Source organism: Corvus brachyrhynchos, unplaced genomic scaffold (genome assembly GCF_000691975.1).
Source record: "Corvus brachyrhynchos isolate BGI_N302 unplaced genomic scaffold, ASM69197v1 scaffold152, whole genome shotgun sequence".
Lineage (NCBI taxonomy): Eukaryota > Metazoa > Chordata > Aves > Passeriformes > Corvidae > Corvus > Corvus brachyrhynchos.
In genome coordinates this window covers 1,198,432-1,221,149 of record NW_008237447.1, presented here as the reverse complement: position 1 = coordinate 1,221,149, position 22,718 = coordinate 1,198,432, and the positions used below count along the sequence as shown (strand labels likewise).

Sequence of the window (22,718 nt, the reverse complement as noted above, 5' to 3'; positions counted from 1 at the left end):
ACTTTACCATGAATATTTCTAAAGCTGTTCAAATGGAAGGTTTATTTTAGCTTGACTTTTAATTAAGGAGTGTTATAGTTGTTAACGAACACAGTAGTAGTTTTAAGGAACGAGTGTTGTTAACATTCAGCCTTCTTGAGATCAGAAGTTTGATTTTGATGTGCCTATGTTTTTGTGAGCCTGGAAAGTCTAGGAAAGGCAAGGATTAGAATTGCTGTACATAAAATGTGAGCTACTTTTCCTGTACTGACTACCATTATGAGTTTATGTTCTGGTACAGATGGTGTTGGTGTAATGGAACAAATACATGGATTTCTCTTTTTTTTTTTCAAGAAATGTTACAACAATGATGATGTAAGGTCTCTTCCAACCCAAACAGTTCTATGATACTATGTGTATTTATTAATTTTATATTCAAGATTGTAACAGTGGTGTTTTACTTTAGAATTTCTTCTCTAGTAATTTTTCATCTCCTCAAATACTTAAGATGAAATTTTTCAAGTTTCTTTTCCTGAAGTTGACTGGGGTTTTTTCTTTATTTTTTCTTTATTTCTTTGTAAGAATAGTACTTTTTTTCTTATTAAAACAGAAGACAGGAAAACAGTATTTGTTCACTACTTGTTAAAAATTAAGTGACTGATCTCTATTTCAATTATCTGCCTCTGTCTCATGTAATAGGAATTGCAGATTTGGTGTTGGCTGTTGGTATTGCTTGGCACTGCCAGAGGGATATGTATTTGAAAACTAATCCCAATTTGATTGTGTTAGCTTTTAAAGTATGCTTTAACATATGGCCTGATTGTTTTTGTGGGTGGAAAATGCTTTAACTGTAAACTTAGAGCATTATTTGCAGGTGTTTAAAACACTACAGTATTGAAATACTACAGTTTGAAAAAATGTCTTAAGAAGTTAAATTTGCTCAGAACTGTACACCTTTAAGGAATGGGCTGTTGGGAGGTCTTACCTCATTTATTGTGTGGTCTTTTGCAAGGAATAATCTTTTATGGCTAACAATCACTCAGTATAATTTCTTACTATTTGCTTTAAAAAAAAATGAAATAGAAGTCAATGAAATTAAAATGCTTATACTGATTGAACTGCTTATTACCATCAATAGTAATTAGGTTCTTTTTCTTCTCTTTTCTTCTTCCCACAACTCCTGACTCAGCATGCATTTCAAATATGGGGGATGAATGCCTTATTGTCCTATTAAAGGGTGTTTCTGGGTTTGGATTTTGGGTGGTTGGGGTTTTTTTTATGAGAGTTGGATGGCAGGGGTTTGGGGTTTTCTTAGGTTGCTGTTTGGTTGATTAGTGTTTTTAAGAAGTTTTGCATTGTTCTGTTGAATAAGTTGTGACTTATATTTTCTGTATAAAGCGTGCTGTGTAATTGGACACGGTGGACAACTTACTTAAGGCAAGAAATTTTTTTACTGATTGAGGGTAAAAGTAAAGTCCAAGTTCCTATCTGTTACACAAAAGAGAGATCCTGTGGGAGATACAGCTGTGTGTATAATCGTACCCAGGCAGGATATCTGTGAAGAAGGGAATATTCTATGAATTATTTCACATATCCATGCTCTAGTAACAGTAATATTGCCATAGCACCTTTTTTTGTTTAAAAATGAGTATTTTCACCTTTTGTTTCTTTGAAACAGTCCCGTTTTCCCCTTGGTTTGAAGACGCAGTTTCTAGCAGTAGTGTGTGAAGTAATTGAATTGGTTCTACAGAGTTGTTGATGTCTGCTTGTAGCCTTATCATCCTTGCAGGGCAGGATCTGCCCCTTTCAACAAGGTTCACATGGTCAAATTCAGTAAGATCATTTGTATGCCAGAACTTGCCATTTTCTGTGTTAGCTCTAAAGGGAGCTTAAGAAGATGAGGAAATGTACAGAGTTAGGTGAGCTGTTCTGTATGAAGAGATTAAATCCAAAGGAGAAATGTTGAAAGAGAAGCAATCTGGACCAGCAGCGATGAAGTGTGAGAAAAGTAGAGGATAAAACAGCTCTAAACCATATTGAATTGCAGTAAAAATACAGTTTATTTTCTTCTCATTTTGGTCCTGGGAAAGCTGAGGAAGGTTGAAATGCAGGATGTAGATGGAGCACTTGACAGGAGTAAACACTATATTTTAAAATAATGAGGATTACCTGAAGGAGTAATTCTCATTTCTATGTATAGGCATTCAGATCAATAACAAACCAGTCCTTCATAGCATTCATCTCCTTCAGGATGGAACTTGGGAACAAGTCATTTTTAGGTGTAGTCCTCAAAGCCAGGCTTAAATTGGCATAGGGCTTTTGTGTTTTGTTAGAAACACAGTTTTTACCTTGTCCTCCACACATGATGAGCGCTGCCTTTTTCATGCCCTTCCTTGCTTGGGGGGTATTCCTGTTATTCTGGACATCTACAGCCATTTTTATTCCTTTTCTTCTATTGCTTGTATTCTGTTAATCTCTTCTGTTTGCAAAAGAGTTGATTCTGCTGTCACTTTGCATAGAAGCAAGGAGTTTGCTTTTTCAGGTATTAAGGACTGGCTGAACTGCCTCCTGCATTGTCTTTGAGGAAAACAGAGATATAAATTTACTATCTGACTAATTGACTAATGAATCAAAAGTGCCCGCTGCCTCCTTGCAAGGCTAGATGAGTGACAAATGAAATTAGATACAATTAATAGTGTGGAGTACTTAATAGAAAAAAGCTAATTACACACCCTTTGACTTTTCTTACCTTGTTAGTAATTGTCTGTCATTTGTGTTTGATGTATCCTTTGTTTTGGCTCCAACACCTTTCCCAAGATTTCCAAGCCCTCAGTGTAGGAACTGTTACATTAGGCTTTTACTTGGGTGTTGAGTGGCAGTGCTGGTAGTACAAATCTGTAGCTTTTTCAAAATAAAAACCAGTTTTCTTGCCAGTCCTCATTTTACATTATATTTTAATAGCGAGTTTGCTTCCTTGGAATGAGACAAGAACTATTTTTTTTTGCTTTTGTTGAGCATCTGCTTTTAGTGATCCATATGCAAATTTGTTGGGGTTATTCAGTGTTGGTCTAGGTTGTACCAAATACTGTGTGTGTTGACTGGAAAGTCTCTGAAAAAAACCCAAAACAAGCTTATTTGACTGAAAGACTTCGTTACTTTTTTATTTATTTATTGTCAGTAATGTTGAGAAGGTGATCGGGTACAGACTAAAAAGCCTATTTAGTTACAGATCTCTAGTACACACTTGCTAATGTCATCTTACTTCAGGTTTTTTGAACCAACTTTGGTCTGGGTAGGGTGTATTGAAATTGCTCAACTGAGGCAATTGTTGCAATGAAATTGGAATTAGGGAGGAGAATGATTGATGTCTTGTGTAGGCTTGTGGTGCAGCAATTTCGATAATCTTGTTTCCCCTTTGCATCTTCAATGTTTTCTCTGTTTTGCTGTCCATCAGATTTTCGGTTTGTACATAAATATACACATCCACCCCCTCAGTTTGTTTAATATTTGTGCTAAGTCTTATTTCTCACATCATGACTTTAAATTTTTCTGTTGCTTCCTTGTTTTTTCAGTGTTTTGTTTTTGTTTCTATTCCTGTATTTCTACATTAGCATTTTGGTTTCTTTAGGGCATCTATAATAATATTTTTCTGCCTGAGAGGAAATGTAGATGAAAATAAACATTGTTGGGTTGTGTGTTTGCCCTTGCTGTAGTACTGTGCAATGTTTGACAACATTTTAGAGTACAGCCATTGTCAGGACAGGTTATTTCAATGATAGATGGTTCTGGGGGCTAACTGAAATTGTGGTTCTCAGTGATTGACAGCCAGAGTTATAAAATCATAAGAGTAGCCATGCAAGGTCATACCAAAGCTCAGTGGAGCCCGATAACTTGGCCCTGAGAGTGGCCAGCACATATTTTTGAAGGAAGTTGAGGCAGGGCAAGCAGGCTGTATTTGATAGCTGTTCTGGAGAACACATTGCACTTTAATGGGCAGATGGAGGTGGAAGCTGCACCTTTCTTTCTGACCATTTTTCTTTGATGAATATGTATATTCTTCCACTTCTGGTATTTAGGGTGCTCCACAACAATGATTTCCAGTTTCATTAAAAAGCTGTGTGTCATCTGATGGTTTCATTTAAGGCCTTCCATTTCCTGTACTGTGAAGATCCACGGAAAATTATTTCTTACTTTTTCCATGTCACTCATGTTTTCTTAAGCTTCTATCATATCCCTTCCCTAGAGCGGTACAAATTATTTGCTTCTTGCAATAAAAAGTTTTAGGTATCTATATGTAATAGATAGCCCAGTAATTCCTTGTCATAGTTTCTCTTTCCAAATGGGCAGTAACAGAAATGGAGAATACAGGAGTGGGATATGAGCCCAAACTGCATAGCGTGGAAGACTTGGGATTGCCATGCATGGATGTATACCCTGCTCTTCTGTGCATTTCCTGATAAATCCTAGCAGTATCTGCTGCTGAGCACTGAGCTAATCCTGGCATAGGCATGTTTGTTTAACACCAAGATCTCTCCTCAAGTTTCTCCACCTGAGAATATCAAGGTGGTAATGTCCCTGTGATGCACCTGAAACTGCCAACTGATTTTGCAACTAACCCCAACTAAACTTGCCATTTAAACAGTAACTAGAATGGGTACATTTATTTTAAACAAAAATTATTCATGTTTGGGGGGGCTCGGAGTGAAACATTTGAATTAAAAAAAAAAAAAAGGCATAAGAAAATAATTTAGAACAAAGTGGGTTTTATACCAATTCTGTAGTCCACTCTGATACATCACACTAAGGCAGCTGTTCTGCCAACAGAATCTAGCCAGCAGAAAATGGTGATGGCTGCAGTTTGACACTTGAAGGTATTTTAGAGGCTTACTTGAAATGATGATGGTCTTGCATGCAGTCTTTGGTGCTTGTGCATGAGCTGGTGCTTGGAGGATACTTTTTGAGCTTCCTGGACTTTGAGTGCTTTCACAGCTTTGTTTCACTGACACATTGTTAAGCACAGTCTTGTGAAAAGGAGAATTGATAAGGAAATGTATTGTAAAGCTCTCCCAATACAATTCTGTACCTCACTGTAGGATTCTTCTTTCCCAGTGTACTCACACTTTTCAAAAGGGATCTGGGATGGATTCTGCAGTGCTTTGCCCTGAGAAGGTGTGGTCACTGAAAAGTGTGCAAAGCAGTGGATGGTCAGAATTTGGATATGGTGAAGATACAATAATGGGAGCACTGTGATGCCCTCCCATTCAAATTCAGAGAACTCTCTGTGGAGTAGATTTGGTACATTAAAGCACCTCAATGTGTAAAATTGTGGCTACTGTGGGAAGCTTAATTTACCTGATGAACTCTTGAAGAGCAGAGGGAGTAATTGAGATGCCATAGGTGAAGCAGGTGATTCCCTTATCAATTTGTTTTAAAAACACAATTTTTTTTTTTTATGCTAGCTGCTTAGAAATTACATCATTTCAGTTGAATTTGTTAACTCCTATTTCTGTAGTGTTGGATGAGTATTGATGTTATAATATGGTGAAAATTGAATTAATGTAAGTCTAAACAAATTTCTTTTTTTTTTATTAATGCAGGTGAATACAATTTGCTGGAATGATACAGGAGAATATATCTTATCTGGTTCAGATGACACCAACCTGGTAATTAGTAATCCCTACAGCAGAAAGGTAGGTTTGTTTCTGGCTGCTAATTTTCAAATAAGATGCAAGTTATTATTTTTCAACTTATTAAAGATATTTTTCAATATATCAGTTTTCAGTTATTAATTATTATGTGGCAAAGATAATATGCACTTCCTAGTGTTTATAAATGGGAATAAAGCTTCACAGTGCTTTAAAACCTTAGTGTTCTAATCCTTTGTGACATTGGTATTATCCCATTTTACGGTACATGGCTAGGCACAAAGGGAACATGCTCTCACCACAGATTAGTGTCAGAACCAGCAATAGGATTCAGTAATTCTTGTGAAATCTTGTAGTCAGATAAACTATCTTCCTCTCACTTCAGTTTTAAAATATTGTATTAGCTTTTGCTCTGTGTAATGTACTGAGTTGTCTTTCTGTGTAACGTTGTTAGGGTGCCAATCTTGATTAAAATAGTTCACTCCAGTGTAAAATTACATTGCCTTGTGTGTGCCTGCAGGTGGATGGAGAATAATTTGTATTGAAATAAGGGTTACAACACAGCTGAAAGGCTCCAGTAGTGCCAGCTGGCATCCGTCAGGTAGTGGCACTGTCCCACACTTCTCTCTTGAAGGAACTGCTGTTAGTTTGGTAGAACAGATGCTCTCAGCTGTGCCCTCTCAGAGGCTGACAATTAAACCCTGTGGACATGCTCAAAAATTAAATGTGTAGGAGAAACAAAATGTATGGTTGGTATGGTGGAAGAGAGTTTGAGTAGAAAGCAATACTTGGCTTTCCTGAAGGGTTGTGGTGGGAAAATGGTAGTGATTTGGAGTGTTGCCTGTACCTATAGGTAAGGCCCTTTCGGTCACCTCCCCAGATAAGCCATAGCTTCCAAATTTCGTCTCTTCGTTTCAATTACTGACAAAGTTCAGATCAGTGTCACTAGATAGGGCTTCTCTGGCACTGGGAGTTCTGCTGGAAAAGAGGTATCCAAGACAGCTGTGAAGTAGATGATGGATATATTCCAAAGTGAGTGTTGGTGGAGAGACATGCAGAGTAAGAATTTTTCACACAAATAAAGGATGTTCAGTGTTATTTATTGGGCAGAGTTCATTTGAATATGCCACTGTGGGATAGTTACTTATTATCAGTTTTACATTAAAATATTGCAGTATTTTAAAAGGTGCTGCAATTTTAGCTTTATGCTTTCATGGGACAATTTTCCCCCCCTGTTGTGTACTACTCCTTTACTTAAGCCTAATGAGGAATAGGGCAGGTGTCTTGTTTTCTTTTTTTTTTTCTTTTTTTTTTTTTTTCAGTTAGCTGAGTTATTTATTTTTTGTAACAGCAGAGCAGAAGATTATTTTTAAATTATTTTTCCTCCAGTACATGCAAATGCAATTATAAAATAGCAGGTACCAGCAAGAAGACTCAATAATCAGTGTTATTCCTGAAAGGTACTAGAAATGTGATTTTTTATGAGTGTTACAATTGTGTTAGCTTATTTTCTCTGGCTTGAGTAAGAAAATCAATACAGGAAAAGGGAGAAAATTTGTATCAGAACTGTGCTGTAATTCTGTCATCTTACCCAATACCCTTATCACCATATTTTCTGTTATGAGCTAGGTAGAGTAGCAAAAATAGACTTCAGCTATCAATATTTTGTACCTTTCAGAATATGCAGATAAACTGTTAAACTTTTTTAGTGGGAATTATTTAAAAGGTGTGAAATAGCGCTTTAAACAACTTGGTATTTTTTGTCTAATGGAAGTGGTGAAAATTCAGGTTTAAGTGCTGCAGATGGGGGAAATAAGAATATAATTTTCACTTGTTCACAGGAAAGCATGTGGAGGTTTTTTCAGTTTTGGTAGACTAATAAGTATGTGAAGAAGGATAAAGGGTCACCACAAAGTCTTTAAAATCAGCTGTGATGGTGAAGTAAATCATATGTTTCTCTGCTTTACTGGAGATGAATGAGAGACTAAGTCAAGCCTTGGTTTATTGCCCTGTAATCAAGTTCTTAAGTGTTTATTTATTTTTGGCTAGTTCCAAAACATCCTTCCTTATAAACTTCAGTCCTCCTTTCCAGAGTGAATTTAAGAGTAACATCAATTTTTAAAGTCTATAAAGTTGGCTTGGATTACAGTGCCTTGTTCTTCTTGCCTTAAAATATTCCAGATCTTCTAAGTCTCTCCTCACTGACATGGTGGGTGGCTGCACCATCACCCTGACTAATGTTTCACTTGGAGAAACCTGATGTGATGTGTAACCAGCATTGCAAAAACAAAAGGTGGCAGCTGCATTCCAGCCCTTGTATTTTGCAGACTACTTCGTGCAAGTGCCTGAGCAATTCTCTCTTGTAGAACCACTTTCTTCTTAAAAGAAATTTGGTGTAAAGGCAACCTCTCTGTTCTGTTGTATTGAACTGTGGGTCCCTGGCAGCCTGTGCATAGGCTCTATTTCACAGTCTGAGTTATTTCCCCATTCTTTATCTGCTTGGAAAACATTGACCTGATGCAGCCTCCCTTTTTCTTTGTTCTTTAGGTTCTCACAACAATTCGCTCAGGACACAGGGCCAATATTTTCAGTGCAAAGTTCTTACCATGCACCAATGACAAACAGATTGTTTCTTGTTCTGGAGACGGAGTCATTTTCTACACGAATGTTGAACAGGATGCAGAGACCAACAGGCAATGCCAGTACACCTGCCACTATGGGACTACCTACGAGGTACCTCACAAAATACATCTTATTTTTGAGATGGGTAAAATACATATTTTGTTGTATTGTTGCCCAAGATTTTAACCAGACTGCTGAAAACTTTGTTTCAGTGAGAATTACAGAACTTTTCTTCTGTCATTTTTGAGTATGTTTTTTTCCCTCCTGAAGTAGGCTTGAAGAGAGAAATGTGCTAAATTAAATTGAGAACTTTCCAAAAAGTGGTGCTGTTAAGACCATTTTGGAAATATTAATTCACCTTCAGAATGAATGTTCTGCAGAGCAAAACAGATTTAAATTGTGCTGTGAATTTCTTCCTGACGTAGGTTGGGGGTGGGGGCAGTGGCTGTTTTGCATTTTTATTTTTATTCTTCTCCCCCTGCCTCTCCCCCCTTCTCTGAACTTTTCAGCAGTTTCATGCCTTTTTCACAATTCAAATCCTTCTAAGAAATGCTTATTTCAGCATGTGTGAACAACTTAATCTGAAAAATGTGTTTACAGTTGTAGATAATTTTTCTATTGTGTATTCTAGTTAACTCTTTAGGTGTAAATTTAGCAACAGTGTTTTCAGTCCTCCCTTGGAAGTTTTGTTCATACAAATTAGGCAAGTGAGGAAGCAAAGTGTTACTAAAGTCAGGAAGATAATAAGATTTATTGTTCTAGCTGCTTCTTTTAAATGGCAGCAAAAGCTGCTGCTTGCAAAACTTACTGTGCTTAAAATAGAAAAAATACTGCAATTTTTTTCTTAGGTTGTAAATATTCCTGTTTCTTTCACTGTTTTGTTGGGGTTTTTTAACACCAACACAGTACGCACACAGGAAAAAACCCCCAAATCCATTGCTTTTTTAACTATTCAGCTCAGACTTCATAGCAAGCTTTTAGATATCTTTCTTTGCATTTTAGTGAACAAAATCTTTAAAAACTTCTCATAAAAAGAACTGGAATGTGTGAAAAAAGGAAGTGACTGAGGTACTGCCAGAGCTAATTTTTGTTCACATAGTAAAAGTGTTATGGCCGTAATTACACCAATTACATTTGCCTGCTACATTGCACAGTCAAAATGGTCTTATTTGGGATGATTTTTATTCAGCAATAATGTTGAGAGGGCATTATTGTTGTTTTGAATGACAGGAGTGTGGTACAGTTTTGGTTGTTTATGCTGCTTTAAAACACAATTAATGGAAGGAATATCAAGACCTCTATATGACATTGACTGTTGTAACAACTCTGTCTCTTTGAAGTTATTTTTCTTATCCTGTTTTTCACTGAGGTTTAACATACCTAAATTTGAGCTCTCTACAAAAAGATGTGTTTATAGTACATTTTGGGAGATACTTTTTACGAAGGAAAGAAATGCTGTTGCTGTGTCTTAAACCCGATATTTGAACATAAAATTCATGAGTTTTGTGGCATAACACCCTTTTTTGAAAATATAATAGAGCAAATAGCAGGGGGTTTAAGCAAATGGCTGAGACACAGCTTCAGCTTCTGACATAACCCAACTTTGTCGTTGAGAGGTTCCTGGAGTGGAGAGAGAATTTCCAAATATTGTGATGTTACTGCCCAGCTGTATGTAACCACATCGTCATGTTAAATATAGAACTTTGACTCACTGGGTTTTCTAAATAACAAAAGCTAAAAGCTGCCCCTGAGGTACCAATTCTAAATTTGAATGTGGTTTGAATTTATACAGTTCTTGGAGTTTGTGCCAGTTCAAGATGTTGCAAAAACATGAAGCAGAAGAATGTGGAAATTGGTGTCGATTGTTGTAAACTGTGAGATAATTGTACAATTGTTTTTAGTTCTGAGTGAGAATAGAATAAGCAGAGGGAGAAGTTCTTGAGACATGTTTCTGAAGAGTTTATTGTTTGTACAAGGCCATGACAAGTTTATTTTTACTCAGCCAAATGCTTTTCTTTATTGCCGTTCATGTGAATTGCATTTCAGACATTGTACTTTTATGGACACCTCTTACTTTCCTGTTTTAAGTATAGTAAAATGATCATATAGCTATACACTTTTAAAGTTAAGTAGCAAACAAGTTTTTAGTTAGTAAAAAACCAATTTTATATCTATAATGTGTACTTGTTGAACTTAAATGTAGTAATATTGACTCAATTATCGGAGCTTGCACTTCTCCATTTCTCTGGTTTAGTGCTTATAAAGTACTTAGGATGTTTGTAAGCACCAAGCATAGAAGTTGCCATGTGCAGCTTGTATTACATGTATAGGGTGAAATAGCATCAGTGTGAACAGAAATGAAGTACAGCTACTAGAAATAAGAGCTTGCCACATTCAGCAACATTGTTGGAGCAAAATGTTTTCACTGAAAGCTCTGCTAAATGCTGGAAGAATTTAGTGGATTGAAGGACAATTGCTGGTTTTTATAACTACGCAAATAAAGTTAATTTTAATGAAATGTGTAGTGAAAATAAGCCTTTTCAGTATGTTACACTGATATATTGAGGACTAGTGGTCATAGCTCAGAAGTTTATTGTTCTAATGGTATTCAAACCTTGGCTTTGTTCTGCAAATTAAACTTCTTATTTGGCACAGCAAGCATTGTTTCAGTTACTGTGCTGAGCATTACAGGAGAGGCTGAATCCTTCAGCTATTACCTTACTAACCCCACTTCAGGTAGAGAGATTTGCAGATATCCATAGGTTACTTTTATTAAGAGTTTTGGGAAGTGGGGGGGGATAAATCATTACATTTAAAAATGTTAAAGAATCACTGATGCTCTGTGTGCAATGAATGTATAACACTATTAACCATTTTCGTTGCTTTATAAATTTCTACTGAAATAGTAGCAGGAGTGTAGGAAGAGAAAAATACTGCCGCAATATTCTCTGTTTTCTGTTTTAAGAGACAGAGTGTAAAAAACCTGGCATTTCCTGTGTATTCATTGACCTGTGGAATTCAGGTCATATTTAACATTATGGTCACTTGCCTTTTTATTTTGTCTTGAGGAGGCTTTGAGTGAAGCCATTCATGTGAGACTCCATCAGTCATCCCTAGGTGGAGAAGGGCTGAGCTTAGGAAAATGGTTCAATATGGTGCTCTCTTAAAAAAAAAATTGCAGTGAGGAGGTAGGTTGGTAACAGCCTTTAATGCAGACTTGCTGCAGGGAACTACCTAGAAAGTAAAGGAGTGGCCCAATCGGATTAAAAGCCATTTAGTATTTTCAAGGCATTCAGACTTCTGAGGATTTTGTTTGTAATTGTCTCCTATTACTTGATAGAGAGTAAACTGAGCTTTTGTTGAATTACTGCAGCAAACTGATAAGTTATCTGAAAAGTGATTGCAGTAAATGAATGTTGTGTATTAAAAGATAACAGAAACAACTGTAAGCCTTGACCTATGGATATTTAATCTTTGACATTTAAAAGTTTCCTTTGACTTCAAACCTTTTCTTGAAAATGAAGAAGCATCATCAGTTTTTCAATTTTTCTTATTACTTCACTGAAAAGCTTGACTTGAGTCCTAATTGTCTTAGTGCTGCTCAAAATATTGATGCTTTTACTTTTAAATTAGTGCTGTTTCTGGAGGTATTAATAATCTTATTTTTTCTTTCTTTGGAGCAGATTATGACAGTACCAAATGATCCCTACACTTTCCTCTCTTGTGGTGAGGATGGCACCGTGAGATGGTTTGATACTCGCATCAAAACAAGTTGCACAAAGGAAGATTGTAAAGATGTAAGAACAAAACCTTTTCATAAAGATGACTTTAAAAACAGTCTTTTGATAAAGATATCCTGAATGTAGAGCTGTGCATGACACAAACACAGGATATGAGTTCTGGTAAAACTTTTAGAAATAATAGATTTTAGGGTTGTTGATCGAGATGACATTTTTCCCAAGAAACAGTAAAAGTTTGGGGAGTCTTTTTAAATTTTTCTTCTTTAATTTTAATATCTCTCTTATTTTACAAGCTTTTGTGTGAGACTTCAGATATGGTAAAAAAGATATGTCTGTTGAAATTGAATCTCTTAGTCTGGTTTACACGAATAATGTAGAGTGCAAAACTGGAGGCAAAAAATGAGCCTTGAGAATCATCTGCAGCCTTGTGTTCTTGAGCATCCTTTGTCCCTCTGTAAGAAAAGATTTGGTAATAAATTATATCACTGGTATGACCCTAGAAGGTAAGGTGGTGGTGCTGTCCACTGTGTTTGAATTTTAGAAACAATTTTAATACTGAATTGGAACAAAACTCTAGAAGTATGTATTGCTAGTCTTGATTAATTTTGTTCAGCCTTGTACACATTTACCAGTTCTAGGGGTTTCTTTCATTTTTTCCCTTCTATCCAGTTATCTGCCTGTAGATGGAACCTACTCCGATCCTTTAATTAATTTGTTAATTAATAAATTAAAATTAATATGTTTCTGCATATTTAGTACTTTTCTCCCTCCACAGTTACTGTATTTCCATAAGAAAATCCAAGGTGCAAGGTAGTTTATAAATCTGTAATTTTTAGCTTACATATTTTTAAATGTTGTTCCTGTGGTTTTGTTTTGGTTTGGTTTCTTTTTTAGCTGTTCTGGTGCCAGTTTTGTTTCTCTGATAGTTTTCCTTCTGTGCAGTGGCTTTTCTGATAACACATTTATGATCAATCTTCACAGGGCCAGACCTGTTTTCTCAAAATCTCCTTGACTAAGGGAGGGGCCTGTGTCCTGAAACAAACAAAAAACCAAGACAAAACAAAAAAAAAGAATTATACTTCAAATGTTCAGAGCTGTTATTTCAATGCTGCATTTTTGTGTGTTGCAGGATATTTTAATAAACTGTCGTCGTGCTGCCACCTCTGTCGCTATCTGTCCACCCATCCCCTACTATCTGGCTGTGGGCTGTTCTGACAGCTCAGTGAGGATCTATGACAGGAGAATGCTCGGCACAAGGGCAACAGGTAGGAGCCACACTCTGCAGCGAGCATTTCTACCCATTGGCAGTGCCAAATTCAGGTTATTTTCAAAACAGATGGTGAATGACTCAAGTTAACACTGCAGAAGTGTAGCTTTCTTCTCTGGGAACTATGGTTTGTGATAATAGAGTCATTTCACTCTAATATTTGCTAATGCAGAAATCTTCAAGGAAGTAAACCTAATCTCTTCATGCATCTTAGAATGCATTGTGTACTGAATGCAGAAAAAGACCTTTTGTAGTGTCTCTTATTTTGTCTTGAAACGTGTGATTCCAGGATTCCAAAAAGCTGGAGATTGCAGCCTCCAGTGGTCCACCTGTGTTTTAATTAAGTTCTTGTCTGGCACTCTGTTATGCTGGAACTTGATGCTTCTTATGTGAGGAGATCTTATGAACTCTGTAATATCCTGCACTGTGCTTGCCTTTGCAGCAGTTATTGCTGTATCTAACACAATTTCACTGAAAAGCTGCAAATTCCTCAGGTGAAAGCTGGCATGCTTCAGATGCTTACCTAAGGATTTTATTTTAAAAATTCAGGTGCACAAAAATGTGTTATATCATTGTAACTTAGCTCTTGGTTCTAATGTATGCTCAGTGTTTGTTTGGACACATAGGAATTAATAATACAGATGTGACATTCGTGTCAATAACCAGTGGCAGAAAATCTGTCATTTTGTGCAGCATTTTCTTGTTAATGATTGTGGTGGAGGAGAAAGGGAACAGGAAAGATCACTAAACATAAAAATATCCCTCTCATCAGGCTAACATTCTGTAGGAGCTCTCCCTTTCATCACACTGGTCAGCAAAATTCTCTGAGAAGTGTCTGGGAACAGATTCTGGGGGCTGACAGAAATGTCCTCTGTGTGTGCTCTTGTACAGTACAAGAATAAGGTGAATTTGGCCTGGAGAGCAAACGAGAGAAAAATCAAGATTCTGGAGACTGATTTTTAAAAAAATATTGATGTAGTGTTCTGTTGCATGTTTGGGTTTGTGTGGAGTTTTTGTTTTTTGGTTTTTTTAAGAGGTCAAGTATTCTGTGTCCAGTGAGCAAACTTGATTTTCATTTAATCATTTCTGCCATGTAGGAAACAGTTATGTGTCAAATTAGGAGGTTTTGGAAGAGTCTGGTTTTTTCAGTGTTAGAGCTTCTTATAGGTACCTTTTATCTGCCCACAAACTTGTAATTCTAGAATTTAAGATTGTTTTAGTGTTTGGATTGGAGGTGAGTGATCGGGAAGGCATGGTAAGTCCAATGTAGTGTATAGGTCTTCAGTTTCAATGTGACAGTATTATTATGTCTTGGAAGAAAAATTAGGTTTTTAAAAAAAGTTAGGTAGAAAAGAGGCCTATTCCCTAAATTTTTGAAGTTTCATGTACTGAGTTCCTTGCTAATTTGTGTGTAGATACAGATTTGCATTATTGTTTTGTGGTTTTTGGTTCTAAAATTTCCATTTGTACTACATTTGACAGCATCCATACAACACCATGTGGTGGGTACGTGAGACATTTATATATTTGTGTGTGCGTTTTCATCTTCTGTTTTTTGTAGTGTGCATAATAAAGACTGTAAAATCTGATATGTCATTCCCCAGATCAAAATTATTGCAGAAACTACAGGATATGTAGCTTTTCCCTGGTTATCTTTTGTTGGATGCTAAATAAGGGGTTTATTGAAGCTGTTGAAAATTTGCAATAGTAAATGTGTAATTTTTTTCTTTCTCCTCTCTCCCCTCACACTTTTATTTATTTATTTTTTTAAATAAAGGGAATTATGCTGGCAGGGGCACTGTTGGAATGGTGGCACGTTTTGTCCCTCCTCATCTCAGCAACAAATCCTGCAGGGTAACATCCCTGTGTTACAGTGAAGATGGCCAAGAGATCCTTGTGAGCTACTCCTCAGATTACATTTACTTGTTTGATCCCAAGGATGACACAGCACGAGAACTTAAAGTCCCTTCTGCTGAAGAGAGAAGGGAAGAGGCAAGTGATTAAAATGCCCTCCTTTCATGTTTTATGTTTTTTAACTTGCAGAGCACAAGAAATACCATCAGTTGTGTTTCCCTTTAATCTCAAAAGAATGTGGCTGGTCATAGACTGAGGTGTGATAAGTAGATTGTCACAAAAATGGTGTATTTTTAATACATACTTATTTAGGTATGTATTTATTTACAGTGTTTTGTCACTCTAGTTTTCTTTCTTGTCTGGTTTCCCTCTCTTAGAGATGAGAAGGCATCTGCCTGAATTTTGGGTTATAACACCAGCAAGGGTGGCAGGTCACTCCTGTAATTGAGGTGTACGTTCTGTTATTTTTCATGCCATCAGAAGCATATTCCTTGAAATCAAATATTAACACTCCTTGGTAAAAGTTGTCATTTCATGGCAGATATGAGGGAGTACGAGGTGTTTAGATCAAGGAGGTGAGCCACTGTTACTGAGCAGTATTAAAATTTTCAAAACTCAAGCAGCTGTTTATTATCAGCTCACTTACAATGGTGCTTACCCTTCCAGTCTTAATTTTCTGATCAATATTAAAAAGTGCTTTTAACTACAGTCGAGTTGTTTCTGTCTCTCCCTGCACTCCTCCAACCATCCACTGCTTTTTTTTCTGGTGTTTTGCTCACCCTTTCACAAACTCTGTATCTCGAGTTCCTTATCTTTTGTCTGAGGCCACAAGGGAAGTCACGACGAGTTGTCAGCATCCTGCTGTCCTCACCTGCAGGATCAATGTGATGATGATGATTTATCTTTCCTCTTTGCTGTGAGAAGTGTGATGTTGACATTTCCTTCCTTCTTTTTCTTAGAATCTGTTTGGAGCCATTTTTATACATTTTCCGACACATTCTACATGATGCGTTTTCTTAGTCAGCAATACAGCATGATTCTGCTTTTAAATGCTTACTCTTTGTCCTTGTTGTTATCCCTAAAAACATTGTTGCTTTGTTATTTTTATTTCAGCCTGGCTTAAAGTTTTATAGAGCAGAAGAAATGTAAAGACTTCTTCCTAAATCTGCTGGTAGAGTCATGAAAGTGAAAACTTTGATATGCTTGTACCACAGGGCCTTTGCATTTAGTTTAAAATTGTCAGCACAAGTTTTTGGTTGGTTTTTTTTGTTTGGCTTTTTTTTTGTTGTTTTTAAGGCCAGAAATACCCAGCCAATACACTTGATTTCAAACTCTGACCTGCCTTTCTAAGTGAGCAGAGCACTCCCTGTTTCTCTTGGAGTTGCTGAAAGTAACACCACCTATTTAGTGATTGCTTTATACTTCCTGCTGCAGAAGAAGGAAAAAAAATTATAAAAAAGAAAAAGAAAATAGGTTAAAAAATAAACTATAGTTTATTTGCACAAAATTTCCTCTTTTTTTGTTAATGTCTGATTGTTTTTAACTTTTGCTTAATTGCAAGTCCACATTTCATTAAACTGAAGCTCCCATATAGTTTTTAATGTGAATAGGTGAATATTTCTTCAGAATTCAGGATGAAGTCAAGAAAACCTTAATAATTATTGGTCACTCCAGAAAGAGTCAATTAACATAATGAAGTTAGTTTAAAATCAAAGCTGCATTAGTTCTGGGAGTCATTTAGTTTAGGCTGTTGAAGCTTAAACTCGTGCATTTTGTTGATAAGTGTTGTGCTTATTCATGGTTGATCTGAACATAAGGCTGACATTCTGTTTTTTGGTGACAGATATGAATTTGGGTGACTTAAGAAAATTGAGATTTATATTTAGACTTAGAATCCTCTACTGTAGAACATAAATAGCTGTGTGATGCTTTTTTCTCTTTTTCTCTCCCCCAGTTACGTCAGCCTCCCGTTAAACGTCTGCGGCTCAGAGGGGATTGGTCAGATACTGGGCCAAGAGCAAGGCCTGAGAGTGAGAGAGAGAGAGATGGTAAAAGCATTTGCACTTGGAGGGGGGTTGTTGTCCTTGCTGCTGCATTTTGTTGGGTTTTTCTGTATCGGTTTGATTTGGGTTTTATTTTCCAGTTTTTCTGAAGTATTCCCAAAATTTTTCCTTCAGATTGTTCTTGTTTTAACAATCAGCCAAGCCTTAAGATGGTTTTCTTAGAGTTTAACACAGAACTGCTGTTGTACAATGACTTTTAAAATTGAAAATATTCTTACCAGAACAATTATATTGCTTCAGTTAGGCTGATGTAAGTAAAGGAGAGCTTTTTTCGTTGTCATTGCTTAGGGACTAACACAAGCACTTATTTCTTTTTTTTTGTAGTCACACCTCACATGCAATCACAATTACAAATGAAATGCTTTTTAATAGTTACATTAGGGGACTGGAATTCAGAGAAATAGGATTCTAATATTATACTTTTCATTTTTATAATGTCATTTAGTCACATAAGTTGACTAATTTTTATGCTTATATTTTCATGTTTATAATATATTACTCAGTTGCTTGAGATTTTAGTAAATAAAGCATTTCCAAAGCTATGCTTAGGTATCAAAAAATGGGATACCAAAGCAGAGCAGAGCATTTTTTGTCACTCATCTTAATTTTCATCTAATAATGTGTTTCTGTTTAAATCTGACAAGCTGTGGGGTTCCAAGTATTTGATTCTAGTTCCCTTAAATCTTCCTCACTTTTCTGCCTACAGTTTCCCTTTCCAGATTTTCTGTGCTGGTGTTCTCATTTTCCTGCTTCCCCAAACTAGAATAGAACTGTCTAGGATTCTGTACTTGACACAGGCAGTAGGAGATGCTGTTTAGGGAGAGAACATGAGCCTGTCCTCTTACCTTAGTCTCTCTTTGTTGCTCCTCCAGTATTTGGAATTACTGGATTAGAAACACTGGAGGTTATTATCCCATCTGTTGCTTTACAATCTGCATGTGGTTCTATTGCCTGTGAACTTCTGTAATCCTTTTTTTGAACCTATTGATAATACTTCCTATGGCATCATTAACCACCTTTTGGCTGTTTTCTTTGGCTGTTGCAATTCCATTTTTTGTGTTTCAAGGTCAGAGCTCCTCTGCTTGAGATATGGGAGGGGAATGAGGGATGCCAGCAGAGGGTCAGAGACCTGTAGTGTGGAATTGAGGATAGACAGGAGCATTGGGATCAGGTGGAAGGGAGCTGTTTCCTGTGGGAGAAGGGGGTGAGGGGTGGTCTCCATTCCTGGAAGAAATGAGGGGTGAAAGGTACTCTGGTAAACTTGTAGATAAAACTTCAGCATTACTTATTCTACAGGGGAGCAGAGTCCCAATGTCTCTCTGATGCAGAGGATGTCAGACATGCTGTCAAGGTGGTTTGAAGAAGCCAGTGAAGTTGCACAGAGCAATCGAGGACGAGGAAGATCACGGTCCAGAGGTGCCTCCCTTCTTTTCAACAATACAGATTGAAACAGAAATTGTGTGTTTATAGTGGATGTGCAGGCTTTGAATATCAGCCTTTCCTAGGTATAGACAAAATTTTAGTGCACTGGAGAACTGAGCACATGTGTTTGCCGTAGGAATGGTAGTGGAAAGGGATCTTTAGAGGCAGAGTAAGTTTATTTTTGAGCTCTTTTTCTCGCTTTTTTGTTTTATTTTTAATCAAAGGTGGGACTAATCGGACAGATGCTCCTGCTACTAGTAACATGGCACCTAGTAGAGAATCAGAAACTGCGATGGAAGTAGATGGTTCTGAACAGCTTCCATCATCTTCCTCTTCTACCATGTCAGCTCAAGCTCCTTCAACATCATCTTCAACAGAAAGTCCCCCTTCAACTTCATTACTGTCCTCTCCTGATAACGAACAAAGGCCTTCTTTAGGGGCCTCAACTCAGCCTGTGCTGCATCACTCTGGTGAGAAGAAATCCATCTTGTCATTGTTTATGAAAAATAAGAAACAATTTCAATCAGAAACAATTCTCTTTTAGGATATTTTGGGTAATTGATCTCCATCTGCTTTCTTCCCTGCACATCCTTAATGAGACTTAAGTTTTATAGTTACCAAGTGGTTGCAGGTGTGATTTAAAGAAAGAGTGAAACCATCAACTCTATACCTTTGTCTGAAAATTTCCAAGGGGATCACCAGTATTGTCTTTTGAAGTAGAAATAAACATTTTTTGCTTATTTTTTTCTAAACTTACTGTTGTCTTCATGGAGTGTAGTAACATCTTGCCTTCTTCCACTGAGATTTGGCTGTAGCAGCATCAGGGCAATGAACAGCAGAACATGTGCCTGTTACAATCAGGGGAGGTAGGGGATGTCTCCTTCAGGAGGAACCTCCATCCTCAGCATTTCAGTCAGCAGTGTTGGGTTTTAGCTTCTCAAAAGTATTTGGATAGACAAGGCTCACCTGGCATGACATTCCATTATTGGTTAATAAATTATCCCACATATTGATACTTAAATCTGTATATCTTGAAGAAACTCATCTGTATTTAATACAGACTCACATCCTTCTTGGGGGAAAAGAAGGAAGTATATTCTGCTGGCAGAATGTCAGAAACTAATTTGGGTAGTTACAGAGCACCTTATGCTTTGACTTGACCTTTTCCATCTCAATGCCACAGCCTTTAGAGTGGAATATTTGCACAAGAGTTTATTTTTTTTAAAGTGAGTTTCTAGGCCTCACAGTTATAGCGGAAAGACCGATCTGACCTGAAAGACATCAGGTTTAGACCTTTTGTCTTATATAGATTCTGTTGTAAAAAAATCAAGCTCTCTCTTTGGAAAGGTGAGTGATAGCATCTTCAGGCCTTAAATTTGATATTCTGGAGTACAGGAGGGATGGGGATTCCCAGGAGAGAGTGTGCTGTGGCTGCTGCAGCCAGAATCTCTGGGATGGGTGGGAAATTATGAGGCACCTGGTATCTGAAAGACAGGGAAGATGAAGACATAAGTTGAAATTCATGAAACATATAATTTTTGCTTTTTAAACCTTTCAATTAGTTTGATACTTATTTAGAGATAATAATCAGTGAGCAGAAAAATGGCAATATGCACAGGAAATTTAGAAAATGCTAAGTTTATTTAGTATCAGAGGCTTTTAGTCACCTATGTTTTTTATTAGTATTGGTGTCAGCTTGCTGCAATCTCAAGTTTTTTCACAATACACACACAAGAAGATGATTAAAGGGTCTACTCTAATTCAGTGCAACCTGATTTAGCTGCCACTAACTTTGATCCAGAGGGATAGCCATCAAAGAACACATGTACCATTACCAAAGGTTCCCTTTGATCTATTTATTTCTTTTTAAAAGTATATGGTTTAGTCTGGAACTTAGAGTGGCCAGGAGAGTATTGAAAATAATTGCTTTGAGCTATGTCATTGAAACATGGTGGGTTTCATAAAGATAATGCACCAGCGAGCATTTCCAGAATTGTGGTGCATTTTCTAGCCTACATTTTAAGGAATCTGTGCTGACCAGAAAAATCTTTTCTCTGAATCTGCTTGAATTTCTAAGCAAATATTTATTCTGCTAGCATGAAGCTGAAGTTGTTATTTCTTAATCCAGCTCTCTAAGAGCATTTCTTTTTTCCCAGTTTTACTTTGGACTTGAGAATATATTTAGTTTTGAAAGGGGTAGTGATGGTTGGTTGACAGACAGGAGATACTTTCTAATTTGCTGTATAATATTTGATAGATTCTTTGACTAAACCTAAGCAGGGTGTCAGATTTGCAGCTTAAAATCGTCTACAGGACTCCTGCAGGCATAAATTTATTAGTACAAGGTGTTTGCACATCTAATAATCCTGTTTCAGAAGCAGTGCAAATGAGACCCTGGAGTAACAGTAAAACAAGTTTTGGGTGACATGGGTAGGTTCAGGGAGAGAGGACGCTCCTGGGCAGAGAGAGCAGGTCATGGCAGAGGGGTAGCACTGGGTCTGTGAATGAGCAGGCTGGGCTGGGAATGTCACTTTTGCAGTGTTTATGTGGCCTGGTAACCCATGGCTGTGCTCGGTTGTGAGATTTTATTTACTCACAGTCTGTAGTCTATAAATCTGTCTGCAAACACTGCATCAAGGACTGGATTTCCTGAGCTTGTTCACCTGCATTTTAAGGTGAGTAAAACCTGCTGCTTTTTTGGGGTGACAAGAGCAGGAAAGTGCTAATAGGAATAGTTTAAATACAGTGGCGCTGAGTAGGAAGCCCAGACAGAGGTGTGTTGTAAGAGGTGGATGACTGAGGAGGCATTTTGGAAGGTGGAAAAAGGAAAAAAGAGGTTTTCAGCCACCATTTTGCATAAAGTCATGGCAGATACAAGTTTGAATATTGTAGCAAAGAGTCAGCAAATGAAGAATGTGTTTTCAGGAAATGACTTCTTTAGAATCAGAGTGTGAATTCCTAACTCAGGCTTGTAAACAGCTTTCCATAAATCATTTCTACAGATTTCTGCGCTCAGCACAGGCACTTGTGGTAACCCTGTGTTTGAAATAGCAATACCTTTGTGTAAATGTTACAGTTCAAATACTGTTGGTTTGGTGTTCCAGAAAATGTCACATGGTGGGCATTTGAGCTTCTCCATCTGAACTACTTTTTAAAATATTAAGAGATGACGTATCTGTGCAAAATAGAGTCAGTACAGAAATGGTTTAGTGCTGGAGCTTGTCGGGATAGGTCTCTTTAGCAGAATGTGTATTCTAGAAGTTTGAACATTTAAGTTACAATTAAACAACAAAATCAGTGCAAAATCTCAGTAGCCTGTTACTGCCAGTACATTTGAATAGTTTTTTTATATATGTATATAATGAGAACAATTGCTGGAGATTGTCATGCTTGTCACAAAGGAAAAATACAACTAATTTATTTTCTTGCCCTGCTTGGGCCATTCAGTGGAAACCTTTAAATTTTGTATATTAGTTCTAAGATGCTGATGTTTTAAACCACCATAAACATCAGGTACAACAAACAGTAAAATATAATACAATTTTTCTCTTAAATAAAATTCCAGATACACATTGGTACCATTGGGAGGGGATGCAAGGGGCAACTGGCTAATTAGTAGAAAGCTTAACCCTAGTATGTGTTCTGATATAAAGTAACTGCTTTAAAATTTTGAATGGGAATATAACAATAACTGGGTTTTTAAATTTGTTTCTATTTCCTCACTCCATTTGCTAGCAAAATAAACATTTGCTTATATATTCTGAAATATATTAAGTGTTGTCACTGAACATATCCAAGATAGCAGCTATCTTTCATGTTTGGTATTGTAGTTCTTGTTACATCTTAAAATGCGGCTGTCTCTGAACTGTGTGGAACTGAATCAGCAGCAAGTACTGAAAACTGCAATTTTAGGCATCACTGAAATTCCCTTTAAAGTATTCTCTAGGCTGTTTGGAGTTTTTATTTCCATAAATGTTTTTGGGACATGAAAACTATTCATAGCAAATCTCTTTGATGCCATATTCCTTTTAGGAACTATATCTTTTTATTTTTGTTACACCTTATCAACCATAAACGGAGAGGATGTTTTTCTCAAAACTGATATGAGACTAAGTACATTAAACCT

The 22,718-nt window shown here is 36.9% G+C and overlaps 1 protein-coding gene across 7 annotated transcripts in view; it reads left to right on the top strand.

Moving 5' to 3' along the window:
- The window catches only part of DCAF6 (DDB1 and CUL4 associated factor 6), a 71,713-nt gene that overhangs the window by 10,672 nt on the left and 38,323 nt on the right, over positions 1-22,718 (top strand). For all 7 annotated transcript variants that reach the window (XM_017731447.1, XM_017731446.1, XM_017731448.1 and 4 more), the window contains exons 3-10: positions 5,577-5,669; positions 8,172-8,357; positions 11,930-12,043; positions 13,116-13,251; positions 15,031-15,245; positions 17,062-17,155; positions 18,467-18,586; positions 18,817-19,062. In XM_017731447.1, the coding sequence (XP_017586936.1) occupies positions 5,577-5,669; positions 8,172-8,357; positions 11,930-12,043; positions 13,116-13,251; positions 15,031-15,245; positions 17,062-17,155; positions 18,467-18,586; positions 18,817-19,062 (1,204 nt within the window). The remainder of the gene's footprint in view (positions 1-5,576; positions 5,670-8,171; positions 8,358-11,929; positions 12,044-13,115; positions 13,252-15,030; positions 15,246-17,061; positions 17,156-18,466; positions 18,587-18,816; positions 19,063-22,718) is intronic.